General features: G+C 52.4%; 1 protein-coding gene across 3 annotated transcripts in view; it reads right to left on the reverse strand.

Moving 5' to 3' along the window:
* LOC144935543 (lactadherin-like) overlaps positions 1-13,665 on the reverse strand; it is a 143,957-nt gene that overhangs the window by 11,391 nt on the left and 118,901 nt on the right. For all 3 annotated transcript variants that reach the window (XM_078862302.1, XM_078862303.1, XM_078862304.1), the window contains exons 4-5: positions 8,619-8,750; positions 2,030-2,161 (exon numbers count right to left, since the gene is read on the reverse strand). In XM_078862302.1, coding sequence (XP_078718428.1) covers positions 2,030-2,161; positions 8,619-8,750 — 264 coding nt within the window. The remainder of the gene's footprint in view (positions 1-2,029; positions 2,162-8,618; positions 8,751-13,665) is intronic.

Consider the following 13,665-nt stretch of genomic DNA (forward strand, 5'->3'; position numbering starts at 1 on the left):
CGCCAGCCCCCTCTTTGTAGCCTGGCCCCATGTGCCTGAGTGGACATTTGCGCTGCCTGCACATGTGTGGAGGCTGTGCAAACTGGTCGTATGTATGTATGTATGTTGAACTTCTTTCACACCGTACGTAGCCAACCGTCCTAATAGGAGCTGCCAATTGTCCGGTTGAGCCAATGGTAAGTCAAACAATTGCTCGCGTTTCTGGAGCGTGAAGTACGTTTTTGGGTGTTCGTGTTGTCTGTTTTGTGCCAGTCACTGTTAGCAGCAGCTTAATTAAACGTGCAAATCATAAAACAATCGTCAGCGTTCTCATTAGTGCTGCGTGGGTATATTGAAGGGCTATTGTCTGAAACATTAGCCCACTGCTTTGGCATGTTTGCTGAAGTTTTAATGATGAACATAATGCGTTTCTTGATGTACTTAAACAGCTCTGTCAACCCAGTGAGCCCGATTTTTTTTAAACAAAAAACTTAACTGGGATTAAAGACTGAGTTTAAGCTGATGTGACGTGGCATAATTTACTTGGACGTGAGGTGGAAAATAATATAAAATCCTGAGCGTGTAACTTTTTCTCAGCAATATGGGCTCGCCAATTATTCCACTAAAACAAGCACACAATGATGAGGAGCACAGACTTCTTGTCATTGATGCAGAGATTTCCTGAGATCCATGCCTCGCCAATCTCTTCCAAAGAGGACCCATGCCGATAAAAATGGGGCAGAATTGCCACCAGCATTTGTTCAAGCGAGCCCGACTCTGCCGGTGAGAGCCTCAATGTTTAAAACGGTCCACAGAGTTGGCTTTTTTTGAACCAGCACTGCTCATAAAATGCACTCTCAGAGAATGGCTGTGCAGCCGATGGGTTGTGTAGAAATATACATTTACTCATTACAAATATGTAAAAGGAGGCGTTATCATGTCTTGCAAGCTCCAGCAGCAAAAGGGCCACTTTGCTTCGATGTGCCTCAGGCGGGGGAATGGAAACACAGGAATGTGTATCGGGCTATGTGGATCACATCGCTAATGGTTGGAACAAATCAGCCTCAGTGATCCCACGTACTGACATGTTTTTTAGTCATGGTTCCAATCTGAAGTAGATTATGTTTTTCACTTTTTACCATCTGATCGGTATTAATTGTGCTTTGTCTGTCGTTTTGAACAATTGTGCAGCCCAAAATACAACGCGAGCATATCATTTTGCGTTAAATCGTAGATCCTGACACGTCGTTTTGATGGATTTATTGTTTGTGAAATAATGTATTACAACCTATGAACGGATGCAGTCTCACACCCCAAGTGTGTAGCCTCACCGACTGATCAAACCCATCCCAAAAAACCCCCCAAATTCCCAGAAACACCTAGAAACCTACTGACCTCTTGTACCTCAGCGCAGCGCTGGTGTTGGCTTAGCGCTGGGGTACCATACATTGTCCTACCAAGGGCCAAACAGGACTTTCAAATACCTTAGGCGGGCCGTGCATTTAACTCAACTCAACAACAACCGCCATTCGCCACTAAGTAGCGGTGACGTCACCACGACGCTTGTGCCAGGCCATGTGCACCTTGAGGCCACGTGAAGTGTCGAACGCCCGCTGGCAGGAGGTCACGGGGCAGACCCAGTTGCCACGGGTCGACTGACAAAGATGACCGAGATGACTGGCTGATGCACCACCTGTGCCCCCTACTGTGCCAACTTGCTGTGCTTTAGCCACCCGGCGCTCCGCTCGTCACCCATTAATAATGTAGGAAATAGCGTGCGTCTCGACCGAATACGAGGGGGCCCTTGCGGTGACATAAGCGACTTGAGTGCACTACAATTAGAAACACCGCGTTGTTGCCAGGTCTTCAAAAATAACCCCCCCTAGAACCCGATTAGTGCGGCCAAGATGCTCTGGCGGTGACATCAAATGATCGTTTGTGTGGGGCGTTTGGAAGTGGTCGGTACGAAGTGAAAGTAGTGGGCCATGTGACACGCGGGCCCGTGAGCCGTGAGTTCGGCCGTCGCGGCGAGTGCAGCGCCACCACCCACTGTCTGTGCAGAGTCGGCCCTTGAAGCCCCTCGGACACGTGCAGTGGAACTCCTCGTCGATGGAGTCTCCGCGCACCCCGAGCGACGCCTCGCACTGCCCGCCGTTGTGGCACGGCTTCGAGCTGCAGGGCCCTGCGAGTGAGGAGAGCGGTCGGTGATGAGATCCCCACGAAAGACCAAAGATCTCCCCGTAGAGCCTCAACAGACTCAGTTTAACACGTGTGAGGCTTTCGCGACCAATATTATTCATAATCAACGTTTTTGCGTTTAGATCGCGTTATTTATAAATGTGTCGTAACCCTCCACCACCCGACACGGCCAATCAGTAAAAAAGTGTCACGTGGCACGTGTCGGATGGTGGAGGGTTACGACACATTTATAAATAACGTGATCTAAACCCAAAAACGTTGATTATGAGCCTCAACAAACTGTTGGGGCAAGTGCTGTTAGCAAGGAACCTGGTGTGGTCAGTGCCAAGCTTGGCCGTCTTTGTGTCTCCAATACGGATATTTACAGACTGCATTAGGTATATAATTAAAGGTTGGATCGACCTAAGAGAGTACTCAGAAATGGTTGTGATATCACTCGCCACTTATACTTGGCTGTGGCTTGGAATCGAACAGCACGGTGCCCTGAATTCACTACGCTAATGCTTCCTAAACACGTGTCGCACACGTGTCACACACACAGACAAAAATCCCCCGTGTAGCCTAAACAGACGGCTGGGGCAAGTGCTGTTAGCGAGTAGCACCTACGAAGACTGGCACGGCACACGAGGGTATGGGTGGTCAGCACCACGCCTGGCCGCCTTTGTCTCCCCAGTTGGCGATATTTACACACTGTACCAGGTACTCATTTGAGGCCGAGTGGACCTAGGGGAGGCGCAAGGACCGGTTCAGATGATCGTCACCTGGTGTAGGCGGGAATCGAACTCTGGCGGCTGGGGTTCGTAGCGCGGGATCGCGATGTGAGTCCTCAACATGATTCGACGAGTGACGTTAACAGGCGCACAGCAAGCGGGAAATTCCAAAATCGGGCAGCGCAGAGCAAAGAACCCAGTTGTAACCGTTCGTCCGACATTGACCCGACGTTTCACGTTTGCTGGGAAGCGGGCGGCGTGGACGTCATCGCTACGCGTAAGGAACGCGCAGTGCCCACGTTGCGCACACACGGGATGCTCCGTGTACAGTTTCCCTCCGTTTAATCCAGTCGGCTGTAATCCTTATTCTCATCACTTAGCCCTCTAAGCTATCGGAGGATTCAAGGAAGCAGGTTATTTCCCCCCACTGTGTAAGCTTTATAAATAGAGCATTAAACCCGAGACCATGGCTATTTATTTTGTATTCATAAATGTCTTCCGTGAGGTTAAGGCGGTAAATCATGCGCACAGTGTAATACACACTTTTTGCAAGTCAATAAATATCGCTTGGGCATGTGGTGATATTGGTCTGTCTTTGGAATGTGGAATTTCCACCGCTGGCCTACAGCTGCCAATGGAACGTGAGCAGCACCCAGAGATGCCCGTGCCGAAGGACACGCTTCCATTGGCCATAACAAAGAGGGGGTTTTTTTGGGGGGGGTGGGGGGGGGTTAGATCACGTGAATATTAACGCGTCGTTAAACTCGCCACCACCCGACGCGGCCACTCGGCAAGGTTTGCCACGGAAACAAAACGTGACGATTCGTGACGAGTTGAGCACACCGGTTGTGTGTCCGAGAGTTAAACCCACCACACTCACGATTTGAGCGTGACGTTCAGCTCGCGATGACAACGGCCAGCTTCATCAGAATTGTGACGAAGTCTTCCTCTCTCGGTGGATTCTTCCATCGTGTCTCCTCTAAACTGTTGCTCGCTTCGAAATGAATGGGTTGCTGGCGGAATTTGCAGTAACAATGAGTTTCACCATGCTCTGGGCAACAGAAGCAGAAATCCCAGAAGAACCGGTTTCCCCCCCCCCACGGGTTGAGTGACAGAAGCGAGTGTGTAATGTGTGTATCTTGAACTTCATTCGCGCCGGACATAGCCAACTGTGCCAATCGGAGGTGCCGGCGGGGGGGAAGGACAACAAACTAGACACAACAAGAAGTTCTCAATAAATTGAGTTTCAATCTAGATAATTTAAAAGTGCACAGCTCCAGCGGCTTCCTAATACATATCGGAAGGAAGAGCGTTCCAGACGGCCGCAGAAGCGCATCTGAAAGCGCGCGATAGCGGTGACCGTCTTTGTTCGACGGCCAGCCAAAAGCCACCACCGCTGCTGACAGGATGGTGACCGGAGTTGTTCGCGTGATGGTTTACCCTGCTCCTTGATGACTCTGCTGCACAGTCCGCGTAGTCAACTCTACACTGACCGATGCAGCATCGTCATGCTCCAGACCCGTGTAGCCAGTAGGGTCCCACCCCAGGTTTCCTTGCCAGCACGTCCTCCCACAGGTGCATTCAACTCTGTCTTCCGCTTTCCGCATTGTCGCTCCCCACCCCCCCCCCGTCGTTTCATCACAAATCACCCGGAATGGTGAGCAGAGTTGAGCCTGGATAGCCGCCACACAGCCTGGGTTGTTGAAGAGGCTGCTGTGTGGCTAGGAGGCAGGCAGCAGAGGGCATTGGAGCAAAAGTCATTGCTGTGCCGCGCTTTGAATGCTCACGTCCTTGTCGCCCGCCTTCACCAAACTGCACTGACGCGCGTGATGACGTTACGGTCAAGCATCCCTCACACTGCCTGCCAAGGGGAGAGGACCCAACATCCAGTGGCTTTACACGTGCACACATGTCACCTGTAGTTACGACAACCCGATATGGAGCTCGCTGTCCAACTGACCTGGAGCCACTCCACATCCGTGGGCCAGTGCATTCTCACAGGCCGATACAATCCTTCCACAATCCGGTGATTAAAACCCCCCCTCGAATTCAATAATGTAAGTGACAACTCGCAAGCTTAAAACGTGAACATTGAAAAGACGAATGTATAATCATCTCATAGCTAGCCAGCCTAATCTCCGAACTATCCAGCAGGCCTAGCAAACGAGAACGAAGCAAAGCTTAGCATGATCAAGAAACGTGAAATACTTTGGAGTGCAACTTTTATCTTGTCGCTTGGTGTAGGCCGCTTGGCGTTTTGGGTCTGTGCTCAGCAACCCTGATACAAAAAAAAAAACGTAAACCTGGTAGGAAACATCTTGAAGAGTTATTATAAAACTAAAGATCAATTACTCCAACAGATCCGATTTATATAATTCCGGTTCACACAGCGTTGTTGCTATGGGAACCCATATAAGGAACATACACTTTGGCTTGGTGCCAGAGTCAAGTTTCAGAATTGTGAATAATGCCCATGGAAGCGTGAACAATGTGTTCTCACACTGGCCGTCATTCCGTTTTTACAAGCGGTAATGTTTTCACCTCCCCTCTCAGGATGATATAAACTCGTGAACCGAACGTCAAACGAAACGCCTAAGTGCCTTTTTGCACGAACCGGCAACAATAACGTGCAACGGACGCCTGTCGGCTGCGCTGAGCTAGTGGTGGAAATTCCGCATTCTCATGCCACGGGGGGGGGGGGGGGGGGTCTATCCAGAGCATGGCCAATGTGTTCCAACAAAGCGGGACTCACCGTGGTCCCTCCCCACCATCAGGATGTAGCACACGGAGTCAACTGTGGACAAGGAGCTCACACTCGGAGCTCGGAGACGTCTGACTGCGAGCTCGATCCAAGATTTGACCTCGCCTGGTATGCAGGAGGTCACGTGTTCGAACCCGACCCTGATCCCTGTATATATTTGGATTTTTCGTGTTTCTCTCCCCATGGGTTCGCATTGGTATTTCTCAGGGTCCTCTGATTTTTTTTCTTCATATTTAGAATCAACGTGCGTTTTAGAGTATTTGGCTGCTAGAAATATCCACGTGATAAGCCACTCTGTTGAGCTGTCATCCGTGGCCAAGTGATGTGGCCAAACGATAGATTGCCTGGTAAAAAAAAAAAACAGTTTAGTTTTAGGTTGTAACCTGCCATATTCAACCATTAAAAGGGCCGAGACAAAAAACGCGGATGGCACAGATACATTTGAAACTAAATTAAATGAAACACAAGTGAAAGGAAATGTTTTGAGTCCGGTATTAAAACGACCGATTGTCACAGCTGAGCGGACTTCAGTTGGCAGAGACCGTTCCAGGTCACCGGGGCTGCAGATGGAAAACCCCACTCTGCCCTCCTAAGCTGAGTGGATTTCACACGGAGCAGCAGCAGCAGCAGTAGGTCCATAGCACTTTACAGATGCGCATCTGTCGCTGTCTGGAATGCTCTCCTTTTTTCCGATATTAGGAAGCCACTGGAGCTATGCACTTTTAAATCTCGGTTGAAAACGTATTTCTTCTCAGCTGCTTTTTGTGTTTAGTTTTTAGTCCTTCCCCCGCATCTACGATTAGCGCGGTTGGCTATGTACAGCGTGAAAGAAGTTCAACATACATACAATACCGCTAACGCATCGCGCCGTTAGTAATTCCGTGTGGCGCTTAACGTTTCTTCCAGGTTTAGTTTCGTTCACATTGATGGCAGCTGTTCCCCACCCTGGACCGACAACGCTGAGTGTCACATCGGCTCCTGTACTGGAGGAGCAGCTGTTGGTGGACGGAGTGAACTGAAACACTTCCTGACAAACTGGTGCCAGTGCCTCGGGCACGGGGGGCGGCAAGGGTAGGTGGCGGCAGGAGTTGGGAGTTGCCCAGCAATCCCAGCAACACTCAAAAGAGACCCGCGGGTGATTTTCCCTGCATTGCAGTTCAAAGGTAGCGTTGCGTGTGTGGACATGCGAGGGATGCGCGGTGAGAGCCCGGGCATCGTTAGCGCGGGGCTTGTCGGGGCGTACGACCGGTGGCAGCTTTCGTCCGGAAGAGCGACGTCGCTGCGATGGAGCGAGCGCGTGAAAGAGTCGCTAAGCTTTGATTAAGTATCACCCGCGGGCGTTGCACGGCCAACTGCTTGAAAGGTTTGGGCGAATCGGGCGCTTGAACACGCAAATAAAAAGAGTTGCACTAACTTCATTGGAAGCGATAATATTTTAATGCCCACATGGCACGCACGGTAAAGCCGGACTTGCAATCCGAAGGGTGTCGGTTCAATGCCACTCCGCAGGTGGCAGCGGCAGCAGCAGCAGCAGGGGAAACATTGGGGCAAGTCTTTTTAAGAATTCCCCTCCACCGCCGTCAAGCCAGCAGCAGAAAAGGGGAACACCAGAGAGTCCAGCGTCAAAGCTGACTGATCGGCGTGGAAGAGAAGGCCAATGCACCCTCCCACAGAGGCTCTCTCGAGCTCCCTCTAGTGCAGGGGTCGGCCACCAAAATAACAAGAAGAGCCCTTGCTTTCGTATTCTGTAAAAAAAAAACCTCAACATTTCAAGAGCCGCAATGCACGTGATGAATCCGAGGTGCCGGTGGTCCTCAATAAACGACGTCACGAAGCAGCCCATGAACAGCCGCATGCCGCTCCGGGGGCCGCAGGATGCCGACCCCCCCCCGGCTCCAGCGGACGCCCGTCTGTCAGCGCCGGCGTGTGCGTCCGCCTTCGCTCACTCCGTGTGGCGTGCGATGCACCCACATTGGCAAGTCGCTCCGTTGACAAACAAAGCGCCCGAGTACAAGTCTGTCAGCTCCTTTGTCTCGCCGCCGTTGTCGTGAGCGGTCGACCGCCCCCACCCCACTCACATCGCCCCTCCCGGCCACTGCAGTTGATGAAGGGGCTTCATCTGCGCGGTGCCTTCCATTGTTCACGCGGGGCAGGGGACGGTCCTTTGTGCATTGGTGGAGCCAAAATCCCACGGCGAGGGGAAGCCCCGCGTGGATGGGGATGCTCATGCAGCTGATGCGAGGGATGGCGATCCGTTGCGCGATCCATCGTCAGCATCGGCTGCGATGAATCCACAGCTGGATGAAGGCCGCCCCAAACCGTCGCCACCTCCCACGGCTCTGCGATGCAACATAGCAACCCTAACCCTGCACGTGAACTAATTTCATCGTTCCATCTCCTAATTGCACGTGCACTGAGATGTGATCCGTCCCTCGGCTGCCACTCCATCATTACTCGTGGGGGCGGGGGGCGTTAATATACTCACAACTAAATTCACGTTCATGGGCAGCATTGTGTCCTCGAATGTACACCGCGGTAAAAAAAAAGATGCTGCTCAGTGCAAATGCAAGCCAAGAGAAAGCCCCAACGCATTTCGCACGCAACAATCTTAACGGAACACTTCATCAGTGGCATGATAGAATTTCAGGAAAAATTACAAAACCAACAAAATGAAAAGTGAGGATTGGCTCGGTGGCGTTGGCACGTCGCCGTTGTCATCGTTGTGGCATCGTCGTCGTCATAATCATGGCACGGTTGTCGTGACGTCATTGTCAACGTGGCACCGTCGTCATGTCGAGTTGTCGTCGTCATCGTCGTCATTGTCGTCATCATCGTCATTGTCGTCGTCATCGCCGTCATTGTCGTCATCGTCGTGGCATCGTCGTAATGTCGAGTTGTCGTCGTCATCGTCGCCTTCGTCATCACGGCAGTGACGTCATGTCGCGTCATCGTCGCCGCCACCGTCGTACCTTCCTGGCAGAGATCTCCCTTGAACCCGGGCGCGCACGAGCAGCGGAACGGCTCTTCCAGGGAGTCCCCGCGCCCCATCGCCTGCACCTCGCACTTGCCGCCGTTGTGGCACGGGCTCCGGCTGCAGGGTCCTGACCATCGACGACACGACCGCGGACGCGAGGAGCCGTTACCGCGCGCCGCACACGCGCGCACAAACACATAGGGTCCCCCGTGTAGCCTCAACAGACTGTTGGGGCAAGTGCCGTTAGCAAGCAAAAGCTACGAAGGCTGGCACGGCACACGACGGGGTAGGTGTCCAGCACCAGGTCCAGCCGTCTTTGTCTCTCCAGTGGCGATGTTAACACACAGCACCATGTACTCGTTTGAGGCAGAGTCGACCTAGGGGAGACCCGTAATTGGTTCAGATAATCGTCACCGGTGTTGGTGGCCGTGAGCGGAAAGCCACCCGGGTTTGTAGCGCAGCGCGGCGCTAACCGCTGCGCCACCGCTCCTCCCCACATGCGCGTGGCCGCCAGCTTCCGAGATGATAAAAAGGTATAAGGCAAAGATGCAGCCCTGCAACTGGTTTCTCGTGGCACTGCTGGCAGAAAGGGCCCTCCACTCGAGGCAGATCTACACAGCCCCTCGAAAGGGCGTTTTGGCCTACTCTTCCACGCTGGCCAGAACATCTTGGATGGGCCGGGAGCACCCACACTTTACCCCACCACACGCGGCCTGCCGATCAACACTGCTGTCCCCTATTTACCAGAATCAGAATCTTTATGCTGGAGGAATCCGATGAGCTATTAAGCACTTGATCACAGATATCTAGTAGGCAGGGCACCACGGTTGCGAGGAGATGTTAACTACCTCACCTGGTATACAGGAGGCCGTGGGTTCAATCCCGACCCTGACGCCTGCTGTATATCTGGAGTTTGCCTGTCTCCCCGTGGTCGCGTGGATTTTATCCTCCGGGCACTCCGCTTTCCCCCCCCCCCCCACATTTAGAAACCTGCGTTTAGAGTATTCGGCCGCTGTAAAAATGTTCACGCGCGATGATAAGCGGCTTGGTCGAGCGAGCGATCGCGAGTGGTGGCCAGGTCGCTTCCCAAAAAGAGCTGCACAGTAAGCTCAGTGGGGCCTTACCTGCTCCAGATAACTAAACATTGTTGTCGTTTTACACAAGGAAACACAGCGGGCTCACCTCGTGCCCCCCCGGTTTTTGTTGCTGCACCTCTCGCTTTTTCATGATTCCTTTGAGTGGTCCCTGGCTGCTATCGTGATGGGGAACGGTGGGGGGGGGGGGGCCCACCCAACTTCCAGCCCTTGGCTCTCATCTGCTGGACGTTATTTGTGCCGCTTGGGTCGTCGTCGTCGTCGTCGTAAAGGTTCTCAGCGTTTCAATCGCCGTTTGTGCTGATGCGTCCGCTTTTATCGGGAGGGGTGGGGAGTGGCAGGCATGAATTAAAAATGAGGCTTTACAGATATAAATCTAAAAGCCCGCCCCCCCCCTCTCCCCCCCCCCCCGGCGAGTCAAAGTTGAGTTACCGCGCTCTCTCCAAGTCGGCGTGTCCGCGTGTCAATGTTTTTATGTTCGTTTCAAAACAAAAGAAATAAAATAAGTATCAATGTTTTATACGTCGTAAGTTTGTAAAACGTGCGGCTGCCCGCGTGTGCCAGCTTCCCCCCCCCCTCCACCGCTCTCTCCGTCTCTGCGAAGCGAGCGAATTTGTTTTTGCGAACGTGGTCGAGTTGAACCGGAATGACCTTTTTGGATGACAGGCTCCGACACGTCGCGCTATTTACGCTCCACCTGCCGGGAGATTCTTTAGCTCCCGAAGCTTCCGCAGTTCCCCAACGAAGAAGCCTCCCCCGACACGTGCAGCGACAACGTCGGCCATCGTGCCCAAAGGCACGACCCGAGAGCTCGCGCGGCGGCGTTGGGAGGATGAAAGATATTGTTCGGTTGCTCCTGCCTTCAGGGATTAAAAGCGTTTGCATGGGGATGCGTGAAGTTATCCAACTTTCGGGACTGCAACAAAGCCCTAGGCCCTATTTAATGTGGTGTGGTGTGATGTGATGCATGAAATATATTTTTTAAGGATGATAAGAAGGACTCACTCATATATGTATTACTCATCTACTAATATGCTGAATGCGAAGGTTAGTGTTGTTAATCACTGCAGGATGAAGACCCCCGTGTTGGTCACAAGGGTGGTTTGGCCATACTTCACCACGAAACGTCGGACATCGTACGGAACAATGCGCCGTGTAAACCCAAAAATCACACCGCAGAATTTGGCCCTCAACAGTGCCGTGCTTAATACGAGCCCGCCTGCCTCCATGCAGCCTCGGAGGCTAAAGCACGGGGAGTCTTTGTCTAATGCATCGCTGGTGCTTGTGCAGCTGCGTGAACACGCGGATGTCTGTGCACACGTGCACGTGGATCGTGCATGCGTGTGTGTGTGCACGCACACGTGCACGCGGATGTCTGTGCACACGTGCACGCGGATCGTGCGTGTGTGCGCGTGCACGGTTGCGCGCGTCGTTCCGCCACCGCAGCAGCGGTGCTGCTTTGACGCCCATTGGTCTCATCTAGCGGCGGGCGATGATTGATGTGAAGGATGCGCGTGCACGCGCGTGCGCGCGCTTATTCAACAGCCGGCCCCCGGGGGGGTGTGGGTGGGGGGGGGAGCACTGACATTGACCGGTGACGCTGCCCTACGCGGGCGCTCGGTGCACGGCGCCTGCGCCTTGGATCCGCTCAAGCTCCGTGCGGTTTTTTTGGTCGCGCGATCTCCAACCCCGCGGCCGGCTTCCTCCCGCCGCGCGCCCTCCGAATGCATTCCCAGCTTCTGATAATTCACAGCCTCCGCATCAGGCCGGAAGGCGGCGGGGGCAGCAGCGGCGATGATGAGAAACACGTTAAGGCGCCATTCCGCTTGTGCGTTTTTTTCTAAACGTTGATCTCTCGTCGCAGCCTCAACCAGCGCCCCCCCACCCCCCCCGCAGAAAACACGTTAGATGGAATGTTCCCAGCGAGGCTTACCGAGCGTTGGAAATTGTCAGCGGTTGATAACAGAGCGTGCCATTGTGCGTTTGCAGGGGTGATATATTGCTCTCTGCTGAACACAATCGTGGCAATGTAGCGTAAGCCAAAGGGGCTTTGTTTTGTAAATACTAATAACGATAAGAAGAGAAAAAAACGCCAATTATTTACTCGGAGAAGCCTCACTGAACCGCAGTACTTTTTTCAGAAGGGTCCTTCATTGGGATGTTTTGGCGATTTTCACGACTTGAGGATTTGGCGTCGTGGGTGGAGGACCAATGGAGTACCCGGAGAGAGAACCCAGGACGGACACACAGCAGTAATACTCGGCACAACCATTTCCTGGCCACATCTTGCAACCCAGCTCCTACAACACCTGGCAAGCCTTGTTAAACCTTGTCAACCATCCAAGTACAATCCAGACGCAACCCCGCTGAGCTTCTGAAGTCTGATGATCGACTGCATTTAGGGTCACTTTGGTCATGGGCTTCGTGTGGATTAGCAGGGGTGATTTGAACCCCCGTTATATATAAGATATATAAACGAATTTCTTCAACGTGATTCGATGTATGTATCTTGGGTTTAAGAATACGCGTCTTAATGAAATGATGTAACATTACACCCACAATGCATTTCTTCCCCAACTTGACCTTGAAGGCTTTCGGTTTGGCGTTTTAATGGGCTTTCCCAAAACGTTTGTGGCCATTGGACAAGCAATGGCGGGGGTTCATGTGGTCGGATGTTGCTGCGCTTTAACCCCTAACCACACCACTGTGGTCACATTACCCATTGACGGTAGACTCGTCGAGGAGGAAACCCACGCAATGTCAATTGTTTTTGTGTTTGTTTTACCAACCCTTTGTTGAACCACTTCTGTATGAAGGCCTCGCCAATGCCATCAGAGTCACGGGGGTTCTTTGACCATACTTCCCCCCCTCCCCCACGCTGATCAGTGTGGCTTGGTCAAAAGGCGGGGGCCCCAAAGCGGCTCCGTAATTTTAACCCCCGCCGCCGATGTTAGCCCTGGCTGGGAATCGAACGCGGTCGGTCAGGTTCACAGCGAAGTGCGCTAACCGTTGCACCATGACTAACACCCCCAAAATCGTATTGTTATGAATACTGCTTGTATAACATGGCCATCCACCTGCGAAGGAGAATGTACCCAGACCTCCTCTTCAATGCTTGTTTGAACTGAACCTGTTTACTTTAGACCTCATTCCTGGCTCGTTGAACTCCGTTCTCACGAATGTCATAATAAAGAGAGTCGGGAAGTGAGGTCACGCATCCAGAGACCTTAACTTTGACCCCTTGGACACCCACTTCTCTCTGTTCTCAAACAAGCCAGTGAAATGTTGACTATGTAAGCTCTCACCACTTCCACAATGAGCTGTGACACGTTGAACGCCCCCCCCCCCCCCCGTGTAACACTGAGTCACGGCTGCGAACTAAGGGCTGGACTTTTCCGCGGTTTTAAAACGGGGCTACTTCTTTGGCCTCTGAGGCTCCACATAAAAAAACAAGGACACATCGTGGACAGAAGAACATCCCACAACACCACGAGAGGGGAGAACTGCATGCGATCGCAATGTCGTGAGTGGTGTACGATTCCGCAACTCGCAAAAAAACACGGAAACTCTTAAAGTCATGGTGAACACTTTCAGATTTGCCAGGACCAACTACCTCAATGAATAAGATGTCTTCGAAAAAGCCAGGGCAGGCGGCAACCCTCTGTTTGATAGCCAATCCCAAGTCTTGACGTTGTTTTACAATCCCACTGGTGACATTTATTGTCACCTTTTAAGCCAGGGAAAAAAGAAAGAAACCACAGTCTCCATCCATGGACCAATGAGCAAGTAGCAGGGTGACACTCATCTCCATCAACAGCAGCACTGAACCAATCGTGGAAATTCCACATTTCCATGGCAAGTAGCGTTCCGTCCGTAGGATGGCTACTTAAAAAATGTCCACGAAGTTTTTGTTTTTATTTTTAATTCAGCCGAGTTGGCTCGCAGCCA

Source organism: Lampetra fluviatilis, chromosome 13, assembly GCF_964198595.1.
Source record: "Lampetra fluviatilis chromosome 13, kcLamFluv1.1, whole genome shotgun sequence".
NCBI lineage: Eukaryota > Metazoa > Chordata > Hyperoartia > Petromyzontiformes > Petromyzontidae > Lampetra > Lampetra fluviatilis.